This window comes from Sinocyclocheilus anshuiensis, unplaced genomic scaffold (assembly GCF_001515605.1).
Source record: "Sinocyclocheilus anshuiensis isolate Anshui unplaced genomic scaffold, SAMN03320099.WGS_v1.1 scaffold38, whole genome shotgun sequence".
NCBI lineage: Eukaryota > Metazoa > Chordata > Actinopteri > Cypriniformes > Cyprinidae > Sinocyclocheilus > Sinocyclocheilus anshuiensis.
This window is the reverse complement of record NW_015544213.1, coordinates 1,674,956-1,694,520: the sequence shown is the minus strand read 5'-3', so window position 1 is coordinate 1,694,520 and position 19,565 is coordinate 1,674,956. Positions and strand designations below refer to the sequence as shown.

The 19,565-nt window shown below is 36.7% G+C and overlaps 1 protein-coding gene across 3 annotated transcripts in view; it reads left to right on the top strand.

The window, feature by feature from the left end:
* Positions 1-19,565, top strand: part of LOC107697170 (runt-related transcription factor 2-like) — a 43,370-nt gene that overhangs the window by 987 nt on the left and 22,818 nt on the right. For all 3 annotated transcript variants that reach the window (XM_016497835.1, XM_016497836.1, XM_016497837.1), the window contains exons 2-4: positions 14,541-14,791; positions 16,153-16,309; positions 18,608-18,712. In XM_016497835.1, the coding sequence (XP_016353321.1) occupies positions 14,541-14,791; positions 16,153-16,309; positions 18,608-18,712 (513 nt within the window). The remainder of the gene's footprint in view (positions 1-14,540; positions 14,792-16,152; positions 16,310-18,607; positions 18,713-19,565) is intronic.

The following is a 19,565-nucleotide window of genomic DNA, read 5'->3' as shown; positions in this document are numbered from 1 at the left end:
TTTTTTTTTTGTTTTTTTTTTTTTTTTTTTTTTTGTTTGTTTGTTTGTTTTTTTATTACTGTGCCATTGAGGGCTCCAGATATATTTATTTATTTTTAAATCATGCTCACTTTGCTGAAAATCATATTCTTTTTATAATTTATTATGTTTGTTGACACCATGCTAAGAAATATACTATATTTATACTAATAATATATAAGAATGTCTGAAATTTAAAAAAACGAACTAACTAACAGGCAAGCACAAATCTATATTGTGCATAAAGAAATATGACTTTCTCATGTCACGAAGGAAAAGTAAGAGAACCCATTCATTCTGATGTATGGGTTTTGCCGAATCCTCTAAGAGAAATGTTGTAAAGCTGTTTTCAGGTCTGAATGTCTGCTTTGCACGCGTGCTGTTCTCTGCCGTACGCAAATCCGAGAGCCACTTGCAGCAATCAGTGCCTTCTATTAGCATGTTAACCTCTGATCCTCAGCATGCTCCCAGGGGTGAGACTAGACCAGGATGAGAACAGGATGGGGAAAGCTTAGCACTTGCTGATGGGGAGCATTTCTTGATTGTGGTTAGTGCAGATGCAGAGTAAAAGCCCACCTGAGACCCTCACTTTGTTCAGTTTCTGTGTGGTTTTATTACAAGAGGTATACAGCAATATTTTTATGCTCCGAGAGTTTTAAAATAGCCATATTTTGATTTAAAGCAACATTTTAGATTTGGTGGATAATTGCATTCTGATACCAGATCTGTTTAACCCTCATGATCTGTTTGGGATATTAGAGACAACCAGTCCTGTCTGATAGCTCAAAAAAATTACTTCAACTTGATAACATGCTTCATATGTCATTCATGAAAGAAATTACTTTTGTATGTGTTCTTAAATACTGTAGATATAAAACATGTTATTTTATAGTATACTTCTACAATGTTTTTAATGTAGAAATATTGTTTTTATTTATTTATTTTTAAGTTTTGTTGACTTTTTTGACTTTGTGATTCAGATTTAAACCTCTTTTTTTGTTATCTGGTTTATAGATTTTGATCAGGTCAGAAGAACATATTAGAAAAATATGGTGATGAAAATAAAAGGCTAATTTTGAAGTTACTAATATTATTTTAAACATACAGCACTGAGGTCTCTGTAAAGTTTAAAGTGTGTGTGACACGTTTTGATCAGTTTAACTTAATGCATTCAACATTTTACATATTTGCCAGTGTATTTAATAAACACATTTATATATTTTAACTAATTTAAAATGAGATTGTTTTACACTTTTCATATTAGTGTGAGCTGATAGATCTCACGACCAATGAAGAAGAAGGCAGCAGAAAAGAAACCAGACCCAAACAGACACATTATATTTCATTCGGGCTCCACTATTGAGAGATTTGGATTTAATTAAGTAGAAAACATTCTCTGTAACGCTGCCTAATGGCAGATGGGTGTGGAGTAATTGTCTACATGTGTGGCATGAGACAGACTCTCTAGGTTTCTCCAGGGCATATTTTGTTGCTCATTATCAAAACCAAGCTATACAGTATTGACTATTATCCCAAGGTAGCAATTATCATTTAGCAAAAATATAAGGGAGACATTTAAAAATAAAAAAACTCAGACTGATGAAAGAAAAGAATAATTTGTGAGCAACATCAGACAAGTATTAAAAGGCAGCTTCTGTTGCATGCGTCGTCTGCTCAGATCCCACCGGCCGCCATCATTCCTGAGACATCTTAAAAGCAAACCAGACTTACTTTTTCCAAAGCAGTGCCAGAGCAGGGAAGCCCTCTCATCAATAGGTAATTGAAGCAAGGGGAAAATCTCTGACCCTGAGCTGCAGCTTCTGTGAAGGAGAGGACCATCTAAAAATATCACCAAAGCCATATTCATTTAGTGCTATTTAATTGTAGCTGGCGAGCAAACATGTAATTTCGACAGCAATTTTTAGATATTGAATGGTCCTTGGGGTGTATTCATTCGCTAATAGGCAGGTAGAGTTTTGTGTCTACATTGTGCCTTTTATGAAAGGACTTTGAGTCTATAACTAAAAATAAATTATAAATTAAAATAAGTACCAATATCATTAAAATTAGTGAGGCTGGTTTGGTTTTGAGATGTCATATGACAGCCAGTGATGGGATCTGAGAAGTTGTCTATCTATCTATCTATCTATCTATCTATCTATCTATCTGTCTGTCTGTCTGTCTGTCTATTTACTTAAATTCTCACTAAATGATAACTGCTACCATGGGACAATTATACAAATGAGATTCTTGACAAGCACAACCTGTAAAATCTGTAAAAATGTGGGGTCACTATCCATTCATTTTATTTATTTATTTTGCGTGGCTTGAATTGAAAAGTGAAAAAGAAAAAAGTCACATGACAGGAGGCAGTGCCTCGACATCGCTCTGATTGGCTGGTTACCATGTCAATGTTATGATGCCAATCTGTGTTATTTGAATCATTATGATTGGCTCATTATGTTTACAATATTGCATATTAATCATGTTTTTTATTTTAATATATATATATATATTTAAACAATGTAGGAAAGTGTTTAAAAACATTTAAACGTGAGAACTGAGTTTTTGATGTATCTTGGTTTCAATAAAAAAGAATGTTAAAGTGACAGTTCACCCCAAATTGTAAATGTCATCATTTGTCGTTCCAAACCTGTATGACGTTCTTTCTTCTGTGGAACATAAAAGAAGATATTTACAAATATGTGTATCCATACAATGATATCAATGTGGTCCAGTGTTGTTTGGACACCAACATTATTCAAAATGTTTTCTTTTGTGTTCAAGTAAGTCATACAATTTTGAAAAGACTTGAGGGTGAGTAAATGATGACAGAATTGTCACCAAAATATTGTAGTATTGATTGCTTGTTCGTAGTGTAAGATAAACTATGAAAACATCAGATGCAAATGTAACATTAATTACCAGAAGTCCACAACATGCTTTAAAATGATGGATATTATGAAAAGCGTTATATAAATACATTTGTATTGCACTTTTCATAATATGACTTGACTTTACAACACCACTGAAATTAGTATGAGCTGAAATTATATGTGATGATTGTATGTGTCCACAACCTAAGATTCACATGAGAGGTAATTAAATAATGAATTAGATAAATAAATAATAAATAACGCCTGTTATATTTTGATTAACATGGTGGGATGTATTATTGTGTGCGACACCAGCCTTTGATCCTCCAGATGAAGCTGGTAGGAACTGATGAATGAGAAAAGGAAGAGGTAATTTGATTAATGCACTTAGTCATACAGCTGAAGAGCATGAAACCGATCTCTTTTGTCGTGGTGGCAGCATATGCACAGACTGAGCGCCGGAAATGACAAAGGCTGGACATACAGCGTCATGATGCAACAGGTACCATCTCTTAATTTGGTTCAATTACCTTCCCACACACCCCGTTAAGGGCAGAGGTTTTAAATGGATCAGTTGCACACCTGAAGAGTAGTTTGTTGGCACTGTGACGCCAGCTCTGGCTGCGGACGCCTACACAAGCCTAATGCTGTAATCTGAGCGGCCCATTGACACGAACAGGAAGAAGTAAAAAGGCAGGGATCACCTTGCGCCTCAGAGCTGGCGCAGTAGTATGTCACAGGAGGCAAACGGCCAGATCAGACACCACCCATCTGCTTCGGTGGAGGCCTTTGTGTCGTCTTCATCGCCCTCGTCTTGTTTCCTCCCACACGTTTAAACGCGATAGCTCAATCACACTTGGCACAAAAGGCCCTTATGTGTTGTAAAAACCCCCTCGAATCACTGACATGCCACCTGCGCTGCGTCCCGCACCGGACACAAAGGTTTCTGGGAGGCGTTCCCACCTACAGTGGCCCACACACACTTTCACAAAGGCCGAAATGAAATATGCACGCAGCACAAAGGCCAGAGAGAGAGAAGGAGAGCACACACCTTGGCACTGCGTTCGGTTATTGCCTTTGATGTCATACTAACTGTGTCCTGGGAAATCCATGCATGGGGCTGGGATCTTCTTTTCAGCTCTCAATTCACTTTTACTCAACACGTATTCAGACGGGATACAGAGAGAAAGCCCTTTAAAGTCTTCAAAACAGGTCTTTGAACTTTAGTCAAACAGGACAGGTCTTTTACACTTCAACGTGTCCTCCTGAGTTTTATTTTAGATGCTCTTTAATGTTCTTTGAATAGTAAGGGTAAATATGCACGGGCAGCAAATACTAGGCACTTCAAAGTGGTAACATATAATTACAGCACATTAGTTGATTTGCTGGTGGTGTGCATGTCTCTGTGTTGTTTTGATGTGTATGTGGGAAATAGAATGTCTGTTCTCTTAGGCGAGAGAATGGCAAAAACACTGATTTAACAAGAAACTTCCAAGAGAATTTAAAGCATATTGTTTTTTTTTTTTCTTCAAATCTGCTCTGTTCCAAAGTCTAGTGAGCTGCTTCACTGCCTACTATGTAGAGGGCATCCTGAGCATCAAACTTCACAAGTGGCTTATTTGTAATGTTCTATGTAGAAAGAAACTCATGGGATGCCGTTCAAAATTTGGGGTCAGTTAGATTTTATGTTTTTGAAAGAAGTCTCTTGTTCTCACCAAGGCTGCATTTATTTGATCAAAAATACAGTAAAAACAGTAATACTGTGAAATATTACCATTTTAAATTACTGTTTTCTATTTGAATATATTTTAATATCTAATTTATTCCTGTGATGCCAAGCTGAATTTTCAGCATCATTACTCCAGTCTTCAGTGTCACTTCAGAAATCATTGCTGATTTGACGCTCAAGAAACATTTCTTATTAATATCAATGTTGAAAACAATTGTGCTGCTTAGTATTTTTCTTGAAAATTATTTTATGGGATTGATCTCACACATCACCAAATACAGTAACTTGTAGATTTATTGTTTGGAAAAATCGTAATATTGCAAAAACTATTTGTGAACAGAGCAGTGAATCTTTTTTTTTTTTGGTAAAATGTTTCCTTCGTTGTTTGTCTTCAAGAGGTTTTTTTTTTTCATGTCTTGGTGTTTTTATTCAAGATTTTTATGCAGTATCCTGAAATTTGCATAAAAATATGTGGATGGAAACCCAGCTATTGTTTTAAACTCTTAGTGACAACAGAAACACTCTGTGAGAAAATGCACTTCAAAGAAAGAATGACAGCATTTAAATGACAGCAGTATTCTCATGCCAGTGTTTTTATTCTTAATGTCATTTTTTTTTTCTTTAGAAGAAAGGCAGTATTGTCTGGGAAAATTATACTTGACGTACATGAATGTGCTTTCTTCAGTCATATTTTGGTCTCTCATTCTTTATGCACTAAAGTTCAAATAATCACAACTTAAAAAGCAATAAACTGTGGGAACAGTGTATTTAACGTGGTAATTGTTGTTAGTACAAAATACAAAATAAATAAAAAGTATGACTGCCAAAGAGTGTGAAAACAAAGATCTCACCAAATATTGTAGCTTCTAAAGATGCTCATAACTTTATACATTTGATCTCACTGTTTTTCTCACTGGCATCATGTTGCTTTGCAATTTCACAAGCTTCTTTTAATCACAAATTAATTGAGAAACAAGCATCCGGAAGACCCTGTGTGGAAACAAAGCAGCCTGTTGTCATCTGAATTCAAATAGTTCTTAAAACAATCCCACATACAGTGGGTACGGAAAGTATTCAGACCCCCTTAAATTTTTCACTCTTTGTTATATTGCAGCCATTTGCTAAAATCATTTAAGTTAATTTTTTTTCCTCATTAATGTACACACAGCACCCCATATTGACAGAAAAACACAGAATCGTTGACATTTTCGCAGATTTATTAAAAAAGAAAAACTGAAATATCACATGGTCCTAAGTATTCAGACCCTTTGCTCAGTATTTAGTAGAAGCACCCTTTTGATCTAATACAGCCATGAGTCTTTTTGGGAAAGATGCAACAAGTTTTTCACACCTGGATTTGGGGATCCTCTGCCATTCCTCCTTGCAGATCCTCATGGCTGCAATATAACAAAGAGTGAAAAATTTAAGGGGGTCTGAATACTTTCCGTACCCACTGTATATGTGAACACACTCTAGCCACATGTTCATACCAACCTACACTTGACCACCGGTATACACACACAGCCCACGCGCTGCCCATGACCTTCCCCTTCAGGGACAGTGGAATTTATCTCTCTGGTAAACAGCAACCAAATGGCCACTGGGACACTCCTCAGGGCTTCAGAATTACAGTACGGTTAACCCAAGTCTAACAGAGCCAGCTCTTTACTGCTATTTGCCTTCAGCACGACCCTGTGGTGATGTGTCGTCATGCTAAGTGTGTGCATTTCTTTGTGTGTTTGGGTCTACATGCTATGAAATCTTGTTTCTGCTGTAGGATAAAAAAATAAATAAAACGTTAACTCCGAATTTTTATCTCACAAATCAGACCTTTTTCAGAATTGTGAGATTTAAATTCAGAATTGCTAGATATAATCTCTAAATTGTGAGATATAAATTGCATGAAAAAAGTGTTGTGAGATAAAATTGTCTTTAACTTTTTTATTTTTTATTCTGTGGTGGAAAAACGAAACAGAATCAAACAGAATTTTTTTTAAAAAGTCAGAATTCCTACAAGTTAACTCGCAATTTGCAAATTTATAACAAGTAACTTGCAAGTTTATAACTCGCAATTTCAACATATAAACTCGCAATTCTGAGAAGAAAAATAGAAGAAAGTGTTGTGAGATAAAAAGTCGTGAAATAAAAAGTTATCCTTTTTTATTTTGTACCAGAAACAAACAAAAAAAACATAATTGTGAGATGTAAACTGAGATTTCTAAGAAAAATGGTCTGAATTGTGAGATGCTAGACCAACTGCTAGACAAAAATTAAGAACTCTGACTTTATATCTCGCAACTTTTACTTCCGTAAAGCACTGATTTATGGTTCCTCGAGGGGAAGTTCATAGGAGGCTACTGTTTTTAAAGTACAGAAAGTTTTCACAGTATTCTGTTTTGTTGTGTGATTTATTTCCATTCGATTGGTGAAATTGGTGTTTTATTAAGATCAAACAGTCTGGCCCTGGGGCCAGTTACACAATAATATATATCATTAGTGTAATTGGATGGCCTCCAGGGCTTTTAATCAACAAAGTAACTTATGTTGATTTAATTAAACTTAAATGTGTGGCACATTTAGATCAAAATCTCGATGTCTAGTGGAGATCTTCACAAGGATAATATTTTTTTTCCAGTCACAGCATCTTTTCTAGTTTTACTAGAAAACAATATGTCAGTCCCTCAACTTCAATCATATTTAATTCAATGTATTACTTGCAGCAGTTTCTGAGTGAAATTTTTTAACACATTACATTTATGTTTATCCTTTCATATTAATAATGTTAATAAAATATCATAATGTGTGGAGAATAAATATTGCATTTCAAAAAGTTGCAATTTTGCATGCTGTAATACATTTTCATTTTATTGTTGTTTAACCCTCCCATTTTAGGAGTTAAATAAATAGAGCAATACAACTCAGTGAATTTGAGACATCTGAGATCCCTGCAGTTAAATGCCAAAGAGTTATTTTGTTCAATTCTGAAAATGTCTAGATTGCACTGGTATGTCGCAGGCAAACCACAGGCGTATCTCTCCGAAAGTGCTGCGATTACCAATAATATAAATTCTCCCAATGGGATTCGGGAAGTCAGTCAAATGTTCTGAGTTTGGTTCGACAGCTTAAATTAGATATCATTTGGATTTCAAAAAGTGCCGCATATTTTGGCTGCTGTGGAAAAATTGCTCCAACTTTTGCGTTTACTGAAGTTTCAGTGTAGCTACACAAAAAAGAGCTGCGAAAGTCATTAATCATTTCAATCTATTGGAACACGTTCGCTTGTATATCATCTTCAGGGGTGCCTCAAGAATATCAGTATGTCATTTTTATGTGGACAGATAATTAATATTTGGTGAAGCCATCACAGTGAAACTAATCCCATAAAGCACAATGACAAAAGATGGAGGATGAAGCATATGGTAAATAAAGATGTAAAAATATACATCGTTCAAATGTTTGGGGACTTTTTAAATATTTTTATTCAGCAAGGATGCATTAAATTGATCAAAAGTGACACAAGAACTTTTTATCTTGTTATGGATATAAAAAGAGATGTCTGCGTGTTGAGAACCTATTATTTTTTAGGCCATTTAAACACATTCAGTCGACTTCCAGTGCTGTAACAGGGTGAGAGAGTTCAAAGAGGTTGACTATAATCTTTGCAGGCTGGAGCTGGTTCCGAAAGAAAATATTCCCAAACCCTAAAGTCATTGTGGCAGTATCATTACCCTATACTTGCAGTAGCATTTTCTCTCAATTACCTCCCTGCTATCACATTTATCCTGTTGCAGTAACCATCACGAGAGTCGGAGACTGAGAAGACTACACTTTTTTTTCCTTAGATTTTTGGGTTGTGTTACCGTTTTCCCTTAAACACCGGGAACGACCAACTATAGTTGAAATGTCTTGAAAGAATAGAAAGCTGGACAAGTTTGCTCCCCATGAGAATGATTAGATTTCGAGCAAACAATGGCAGCCTTATTTTTATGCAAAAGAAATATCAGACTAGTAGCCAAGCAAATCACCTGGTTCCACAGACTTTTGACGTGCTGGAATAATTCATTTAATCCACTGCTGTGCACATATGGCCAGGTTATATTTTACCTCTTTCCTAAGGTTTACGTTCAAGAGAAAGCAACTCTTTGCAGCTGCTGTAATATCCCGGCTTTCTCTTTTTTTCTTTCATCCAGACTTTTTCTATTTTAAACACCTGAGCATGAGCCCTCCTGCATCCAAACAGTGAAATAAAGCCGGAGCTGTACAGCAGCGAGGTGATGGGATAGTTCCCTTACGAGTTGCTTTCTGGATACCTGCCTGTTTGGGTTGTCCTCCAGTTACTCAATCCATCAGTAGTTCGTATTATGCAGCCAATAAATCATCCTCAATCTACTGCGGGATGAGGTGAAATCCCCCCACATAAATCTGCTATTAGTTTTACCTTGCACACAAAATAGAACTAACTGACTGTGGATACATGAGAACGGCGTAATAACTATAAATATTTTTCAGCTAACCAGGCCGTTTCAGAGAGGAAGTATAGAACTGTGCAATCCACAGCGGAAGGGGAAAGTGTGAGGTGGAATTCTCAAGGTTAATCTGGTCCAAAATAAGCACGCTCTTGTACAGAAGTGATACCCGACCCTCGTCCAGGAGTGCCTGGTGTGAGGGTCTGCTTTAGACTGATCCCTTGATTATTCCTCAGACTCATGCTGAATAAATCGCTAATCTACACTCGCTCAATTACACAGCAGATATCAGTTGGAAATGCAACCCCTAACCTATGCATGTCAAAGGAAGACCCCTTTTGTGGGGTGAATGTTTTATTTTAGGTTTTGGGAGGTTTTGGGTGATAAAACAATAGAAACAGTGCCCAAAAATACAGTATTTTACCACTTAAGCAATAATACTTTGAATTTGATAAACAAGAAGTCAATATTGAGTAACTTGCATTCCACAATTACTTATTTTATTTTTATTCCCAGCAGAATTAACCGTTGTGCAACCATTATGAAACCAATATGAAACTGGCAGAAAGAATCACTACAAATCCACACCGCTGGCATCTGTTGACCAGTAAGCTAATTATCTTAAAGGCTTTTTAATATAAATCTTTAAAAAAAAAAGGTGTATTTTGTGATTATTGAATGTATACATGATAGTAGTTTCGTTGATATGTTCGTATTGTGATCGAGCAGCTTATTCTTGCTATGGTTACCTCATTATGCAAAAACGTTTGGAAGCAGCAGGTAAAAATAGACACAGACTAAATTCATATATACATAATATTTAATTATTATTTATTTCTTTAACATTTATAAACAATGTATTTCTACCTGTTGACAAATTCCGGTTATAATATAGGCTTCTTTGGAATATTAATGTGAAACGTTTCTCAACAAACACAATTCACACGGGGGAACTGAACTGATACACAACTAGTCGCACACTTACACAGTTCTTGAAGTCAGAGAAGATGATAAATCTCCGAGCCGTCGCCATAGCAACGGCCCTCCATCTCCTATACTTGACTTCAATGTTTTAATGGGAGCCTTTGTCACATATTACCAGTCTTTTTATTCCCCCTTTCCTCTTCTCAAACCGCAAAAGTTCCTTTTCTGTTCCTATTTTATGTGCAAGTGATCTCAATTAAGGACCTCCATGAAGACTAGAGGCGGCAGACAGTCATGCCAATGAGAGCAAAAAGGAAACTGTCTTTATAGCCTGCCGCTACCACCACCACCCCCTAAAACCAGCCCCCATTTCTCCATCACCACCACCACAGGCCCCCCACTCCACTTTCCATAACGAACACAGCGCACTTCCAAAAAAATCATTGTGTTCCTGAAATTTGTGACCATAACACGGGCCCAATTTGCTCTCCGAGCCAGTTCTTATGCCTCTCTGGCAACCCAAAGTCCTGAAGGTCTCGTCTTGCTGATGTCACTATCCAGTCAATGACAAAACGGCAATTATGGGCTCAGATTAAATCTGGGGCTTGAAAGGATGTTGAGAAGGTCTTCCTGATGAGGTAAGGCTATGAATTCTGTGTACGAATCATCACCCTGATCCCATCACGTGCCCATCACGTGCTCGTGCACGTATGTTCTCCTGAAGCGTGCCAAGGATGGAAAGTAACTATTTAAAATTGGAAGCCTTCATAGCCCCATCAAATTGCTCCCCACATAAAGCCATAATTAAGTGTCTCAAAAAATGCACCACTGTGAAATGGAGCCCTGATCCAGGGACTTAAGTGGCTGTGCTTTTCCTCTCAACCGTCGAAAGAATGCGGGACGAGAAAGAAGCAGAGAAAAACACTCATGTAGCACGTTACATAATCCCAGGGCTGTATGAATCTGAATTGGAGTCATTTAGATATCATTAAAGCCCTGGAGCTCAGTGTCTCTTCATGTTTACATTACCAGTCAACAATAGTTTCTTTGTCCCGTGTCATCACTTATAATTCGCCGTGAGGGGGGGAAAGTGTTGCTGGCTCATTTTTTTTCCACGACTACTTGTCTGGTTGTGTTGAAACTGGCCTTTTCCAGTACACTGGCAGTTTTTGATGAGCTACCCGCGCTGGATTACGCTGTCAACCCCGTTAAGAGCTCAGCGTATCAGGCCATCAGCAGATAAGGGTTCAGTTACGTTCGGCTTATCACATCATCAGCGTTTGAGCTGGTTCGAATCCAGAGCGAGTGTCTGGTGACAAACCGCTCAGAATAGCGTGCGGTAATCCCGGGTTCTTGCTCGGTGGACGGCTTCTAACCCCTCATCTTTGTAGCACATCATAGCCAGCTGTGTGGGCTCCTCTGGGCTCATTAGGAGATCAAACAAGACGCCCGAAAAGAAGTGGGCAGAGCTCTCGAGGCACAGTGAGCCACTCGGATCACGTGCGTTCGCTGCTCCACGCTGATATTGCTGGCAGATGGCGGCCATACTGTACTGACAAAGTGGATTCAGATGTGACAAATGCTCTTTGATATCTTGTTGTGTATATGATTTAACACGCCTCTGTGTTTGGACATGTCGACAGTCGCTTTATTTCACTTATTAAGTGTTATTTGCATCATCGATAGCCACGAATTTCGCGTGCATCTGATTGAGCACATGCATCTGTGAGGAATTAACATAAATCATCTCTTTTTTGCATTAGGTTTATTTTATTGTCCAAACATATCAGTGATTGAGCAAAAATCAGGAAAACTGTTGGAATAGCACACATGGTGTTTTTAATACCATTGTAACTCTGATTTATCTTTTTATGAATTGGAAATTGATCTTTAATAACATTGGCCAATCTTGAACACATTTTCAGTGCTCGGGGCAAATGGAGATGGAGTGTAATTCAATCGCAACTTGTATAACTCAAGCTATTTTTTTCTCTCTCTTCACAATGTGCCAGATGCATGTCAGTGCTTCCTGAAGCTTTTTCTATCCCTCCCACGTACAAGATACTCAAAACGTACCCATGACCACCGCCACCCCCACTCATGCCACCCTGCAAGACTTTCATACAATATATGTGAGCGATACTAAGCTACTTTACCATTTTCCAGCGGAAGTTATGAATCTGTTAGTTATGCAGTTGCTTTTGGTTGGTTTGATTGGCAAAAAATGGCAAATATCTAAAGGTGGCAGTGTTTACCGGACACATTATAAAGTTCTTTCTTTATGTTCTTTCACATTTTTCCATCTCTGTTCTTCAAGAATACATTTAAGGCATATGTTTTTCCCTACTACTGAAATATTAGGATACGTTAAAGCCAAAGTTGGTACCAAGACAAGCATTTGGCAAAATTTGGATTGACTGTTGTCACTGATTAAACAAGTTTGATTTATCTTGCACAGTTCTGCCAAGAATAATTAGACGCTTTATTCTTTGTGACCTATTTGGGTTATTGGCTGTGTTCCCATCAAAGTTATGGACCTATTATTCTGATAATTTTTTAAATGTGTGAAACATATTGCAACACTTACTATCCGTGAGCCTGTTGAGTCAGAGGGAGAGATTGCCATCTACAGTATCACTGAGAGATGCAAAGTTGGCGTTATTAAATGACATGTGCTTTAGTTGCACTGCCAGAATATTGAAGGCTGTGTATAGATACTCTGTTCACTGAGTCAAAAGAAACTTTGCTCAATAGGAGTTAAAATGGCAGCCTGTTTAGTCTGTGCTTTATGAGGTAGAGGTGTGTGTAGAAAGTGTATAAAATGATTCTGAAAATATTCTGTCATTATGGCGCACTCAAATTATCCCAGCACTCTGTGAGTCTCCCTTTCTCAGAGATATGAGCAGTTTTCAGTTAAACACTTAAGTTTCTATGAAAGCCGTTCTTTTTGTATAGGAGGGTTGGGAACATTTTTGCATGTATTTTAAATTTTATACATCTATAGTATTTGTCGGACACAAAAAAAAAATTATTGTATTAAGGGTTAGGTATTATTGTATTTTTATTATTATTTTTGCTATTAAATTAATTGTTTTACTGTTCAATTATTGTCGAAAAATCCTATCATATTAATGTGACAACTTACCCCTTATAGTGTGACAACATATACCCAGCTTTTGGGGCATGTTGTCACAAAAGGTCAACATGTTTTTCTTGGGCTATAATAGTGGAAATGTTCAATAGCTTTATTTTATTTATTTTTTATTTTATTTTTTATTTTGTAGTCAAGACTTTAAGGTATGTGCCTGTATACAGAAATTGATGGAAAAATATTCACTAGATTAAAACTTGCATATTAGTATATATAGATTTAGATTAAAAGAAATCATTATAATTCCAAATATAATCTGCATTTTCTTTTTTTTTTTTGTGGACACTATCTGAAAAAAAGAAAGAAAACACACACACACACACACACACACACACACAAGTTCATGTGTGTGAAGTTCATGTTGTAATCACTATGTATGGTTTAGTTTCTGCACATGCCATTTCTCCATTGCCATTGTGCATAGAAAAAAGTGCCTACTAATTTAATAATGTCCTTTCTGTGACCCATTTCAAGGAAAACATAAAAATGATATATTGTCTTTTAATGCAGTAATTGAATCTATTCAGAACCACAAGAGGCAATTGATCCCGTTTCCATTCAGATATTATAAGTGATAACAGTCATGCAGTTTTAAACTTTCACAGGCAAAGTTACAGACTAAAGATATAAATGCTCACTGAACTGTAGCTGCAGAATGACTTCAGTTGAAATTTTATGACGTGATCAGGACATCACGTGTTCGAGTGGCATCAGTGTAATGATTGCATGATGCTGGAACTATATGAACCACAAAAAAAGAGAAATCCCTGTCTTCAAAGACCAACCACATTGGAAGCAACAAACATTTCGCCTCCTGAGATCTTTTGATCCTTTAAGCCTAATTTGATCCTGCGCTCTCCAGGGAAGCGCGATTACACTGATCCTACACACCAGAGACAGAATATCACCTTATATGTATTATATCGATGCTAATGTAACTGATATTGTTTATATGCAATGAAATCCGACCGACTGTAAATCTTTATGCGGACTGGATACGATTGCGTGCCAGCGCGCTCTAGTACCGTTGGAAACACCTTCGTTTTCTGAATTATTTTTTGACGGTTTGTCTAATCTGTTATGAAAAGATCTATAAAATCTTAAAATCCTTTCGGAGAGCTGACCAAACCTTACAAATTCTCCTTGTGGCTGTGAATTAAGCGCCTTTTAATACAGGAAACGTAGTTAATGACGACTGCGCGCAAAGCGCCAATTGAAGTCTGCTTGAGTGTGTGTAACCCGCAGCACTTCCCAAACTCATCAGACTGCAGCGCTGAGCGCGCGGAGAGGGACTGACGGTGCTCCATAAACGCCAACAGAGGACATATACGTTCGCCTTTGGCTAATTTAGACTGTTGTGATGCGCATTCCTGTAGATCCCAGCGCCGGCCGGAGGTTCAGTCCGCCGGTGTCGGTGAAGATGAATGATGTGACCCCGAGCGCAGGGCAGCAGCAGCAGCAGGACAGCGTGGTGGTGCCAAGACTCCGCGCGCAAGAGAACCGCTCCATGGCCGAGATCATCGCCGACCACTCCGCCGAACTGGTGCGGACCGACAGTCCAAACTTTCTCTGCTCGGTTTTGCCTTCTCATTGGAGGTGTAATAAAACGCTACCTGTTGCGTTTAAGGTAAGAGCTTGTTTTTAAATTGAGTCTTTATGAATGCAGTCATTTATTAAAGTAATATGTGTAACGTGGACACTATAACGTAAATTGTTTTGGACGATTGTTGTGTGTTAGTTTTTATATCAACATAACTTTATCAAGTGAAAAATATGAAGCTTGTGCAGGTCAAATTTCTATGCCGTTTTAGCACACTGTTGACTGCACTGACAAATACGAATAGAATTATAGTATTCTAATATTCTAAACATATTTAAACAACATTAATGATAATATATAGCCTAACTTAGCAAAATATTGCAAAGTTAAATTTTGTTAAGTGTAGTAGGGGTATGCTACTTATTGGTATGCTAGAGTATGCTAGGGATTGAGATTGTATATTTAGATTATAATTATTATTATTTATAGTAAAATTTCTATCAGCTTTAATTTACAAAAAGTACCTCATATCATTTTATGAATTTCAGTCAGTTCTGCTGAATGTGTTTGTCTTGTACAATTTTGTCAATTTGTCATGGATAGTTAGTGTGTCAGTGGACTGAATCGTGCCATTGTACTATATTTATACTCTTATAAGAGTGTGTGAACAGCTTATGTTTTCGTAATAGCACTAGACTTTACTGGAAAAAGTTTAACTTAATAAGAAATAATGAAATTGCTCTGGCATTATTCATTGTTTGATGTGTAATTCTGGCCTGTGGCAGAATCTTTGCTCTTGGCTTGTGTTTATGGTCAGGCCTGTGCAGGTGTGGTTAGCTGTTAGGTAATTTACCAGATTGGTAGATTAGTAATAATGAAATAGAATTGCAAGATGATATGCAAATATATTGCCTTAAATGCAATATGCATGTGACTAATATACCAACCGTAGTAATAAATCTGATGTAACCTACATTTTTAAAATGTTTAATAACTATAAGGATAGACAGACATGCACACAGCATAGACATACAAGAAAAATCTAAACATAGATTTATTAAATAAATTAATCCTATTCATCATTTTTCTAGGCCCTCACACCAGCACCTTTTTTGATCACTTCAGTCATGTCACTTTTGCATTAAAAAATGTATCTGTTATTTTTTTGAGAATAATTTTACTAATATTATGATCATATTAGTATATAATAATATTATTATTAATAAAAATAATATGAACGTATATTAATATTGTTAATAATTATAATTGCTAATTTTCTTTCCACATCAAGTCTGCATAAATATGCATGTATATGCAATTATTTGCATGAAAGCTTGCTATTAAATAATCAGAACTCACAGGAACTGTCTGAAGTAGCTGCTGATCCGAATGTCTTGCATATGCGCACATGCACAGTGTAAAACGTTGCATCATTGTTCTCTCCGCAGGTGGTGGCCCTGGGAGAGGTTCCTGATGGGACGGTGGTCACAGTAATGGCTGGGAATGATGAGAATTATTCAGCTGAGCTCAGGAATGCTTCAGGTGTTATGAAGAACCAGGTGGCCCGCTTCAACGATTTGCGCTTTGTGGGCCGAAGCGGAAGAGGTCAGTCCACCTTTTGTGAAATATTTAGATAGATCCTAATTGTTGAACCTTTTATCATGCAGGTTACATTGGGAAATGTGTTCATGTACAGAAAATCAAACATGAGCTTAACTGTCTTTCATTGCATGTTCGCACTTGATTGTCAAAACCAATCAAAAAGTTTGGCCACACCTTTTTTATTGTTGCTGCTTTCATTTTTTTGGAATATTAGCAGCTATCAAACCATTGAAATAACCAAAAATGGAAGCGTGGGAAACATGTATGTTAAACAAATCATCCTGGGATATTGAAGGAGTTCACACGGATGCTAGACACAAGTTGATGCTTTTCAATCATTATCTAGTCTCATCTATTTAAAAAAAAAAAATGATTAAAATGCAGAATTAGGCTACAGCACACAGATGATATGTAGGAACAATTCATATTTACCTACAACATTATTTTTTTTTTCCAGAAAGTTTAAAAAAAAATCATGTAAAACAATTTCATTCAAGCATGCCCAAACTTTTAACTGCTAGTGCAGCTAACGATACACTTCATAGCAGTTTATGTGTTTACACAGGCTTACAGATTGTATTATCACACCATGCGTTTTTCTATTAAGCTTAATCGTTTTGTGTTTATCTACACTTGCACAATGTCATGTGGAGAAATCCTCCAGGGAGATTTGGTAACACAGACTGTATTATCACACCATGCCTTTTTCTATTAAGCTTAATCATTTTGTGTTTATCTACACTTGCACAATGTCATGTGGAGAAATCCTCCAGGGAGATTTGGTAGCAGAGGCACGCGGTCACACAGGGACACATGACATTCTTAGAATAATTATAGTCAGTCTGTGTGCTGAGCTATCAGTTACGAGCCAACACCATTGTGAAACCACATCACCAAATTGCTGGTAAGAATGCGCTCATTAAATTACAGGTCTGTGTGCGTTCTGTGCTAAGGTTTCTCATACCATCGATGCTAACTTAGCTGTCTGCATAACAGTCTTTATATATATATATATATATATATATATATATATACTTGATTCTTATATATATATTTGAATATGTTAATTTTGCGTTGTTCAGATTATTCATCTTTTTTTTTAACTTGAAGTGGTAAATTCTGTGCTTTTAGAGTTGTTGCACAAAATTGTAAAAATAATGATGCTTCCCGAATACTCTCCTTGTCTGCAATTTGTCAGTCAAACAGATGGCCACGCCTCCAAACTCACAACTATGGTTGAGCCAAATTGAGAGTCGCAGGCTGCATTCGAAATCGCATACGGTACTTCCTTACTGTATAGTAGGCGAAAAACAGTATCTGAAAAGAGTAGTATGTCTGAATTCACGGTATTCATTAAACAGTAGGAGAAAACTACCCAAATTACTTACTACTTCGGTCAGGTTTTAGAATGAGCATCTGAAGGACGCTTTACTATCCCATGAGGCCGTTGGAGAGGATTTGTGAATGGCAGTAAAGCAACAACTGATGCTCGTATACTGAAAAAAAAAAACGTTACTTTGAAACAATTTTCACTCAGAAATTCAACAAAATGGCAAGTGACGCATTGAATTAAACATGAAATTTTGAAGTAGAAGTTTTACACACTTCACCTTTACATCTTGTTTAAAAAAATTTTGTTTAAAGCTTGTACACTCCAAAAAAAAAAAGATGAAATGGCAACAGGAATCTTTTTGATTCTTTGATTCGTAAAGCTTCATGATTTTTGACACTTGAGGTTTCTTTGATTTTTAGAAGATTCCAGGTCACAATGACATGTTATACTGTATATTGTGCAAATTATTTTTGCATTATGAGAGCCATTTGGTCGTATTTAATTATATTTTATGATTCCAAGTCATATAAAATCAGTGTCAGCAGATCTGTGCTGCTGTGTGGTGCTGAGATTCCACACGTCTTGCCAGCTGTTTCCCAAAGTTGCCAAAGTATTCCACCCACTACTTCCTGTCTCCAGCAAATCAGGGGCATTCGTGAGTAGGAACCATTGGAGCGTCATGTTAATCCCTTGTTCCCCTGTGTTAAACCACCAGAGAGCACAAATTGTCTGGAAACACTGTTTAGGGAAGTGAGCTGTCTAGATTGTAGCGGTGCACAATTTCCCAGCAGCCCACTGATCTCTGTTCTGAGAACATTAAAATAAAACAAAAAACTAGTACAAAAAGTGTGCTGAAATCATTATCGCTAATAGTAAAATCTTTAAACGTCCCCTGAATTATAAGCTCAAAGTGCTCAGTTTTGCTTTGACAGTGAGTAAAGTCCTTAAATGTTTCTGTGTTTGCACAGGGAAGAGCTTCAGCCTGACGATTACAGTATTCACAAACCCACCGCAAGTGGCCACTTACCACAGAGCCATTAAGGTCACGGTGGACGGACCGCGGGAGCCCAGGAGTGAGTACACCTTATATTACATACTGCTGTGACTAACCACATCCATGAGGTCTGTCATCACGTTCACCTCTCTGTTGGGCCGCAATCGGACCTCATCAAAGGCTTGCGGTCATTCGGTGCATGTGCTAGTGATTTATTTATTTATTTATTTTATTTCTGCCTCAATCTGATGTCATGAAATCATTGCCTGAAGTAATTCTCTCTGGGTAGGCAGACTGATGACTTTCATTTTGCTTTGAACAGATTGGAGGTTTCGGGATTGCTGTTACCATATAGAAGTATAAGTATAGCAATAATTTTTCAGTTTTATGTTTAAAAATATGGATAAAAGTTGAATCATTCAGACAACTCACTTCCTCACTGAACCGTTAGTCTGACTCGCTCACTGAAATGCAGGTTAAGATGCCCTACGTAAAATGAGCCGAGAGCCATTACTGTGATGTGAGTTTTAGGGTTTGTGAAACTGCCATCGATCTATTCTGACCATGTTCATGTGACATCTGTTATGTAGTTAAAGATACATACACACAACAGAGGTTTGTCGTGATAAACAAACTTTTAAAGTCATCATGAATCAAAACTGACCATATTTTATTTTAACTTTTGATATTCTTATTAATATTTAAATTAAATATGTAAGTAATGTCACTTATTATTAGTAGTACTAGTAGTAGTAGTAGTTAAATTGTAAATACATTTTTCGATTTTTAAAACTTTTTATATAGAGTATTTTATTCAATGAAACTTTTTCCATAATATGTAAATTAAATATGTAATATGTCGATAATTAATATTTTATAATGATAATAATAATTATTATTATTTCATTTGTAAATTACGTTTTTCATATATA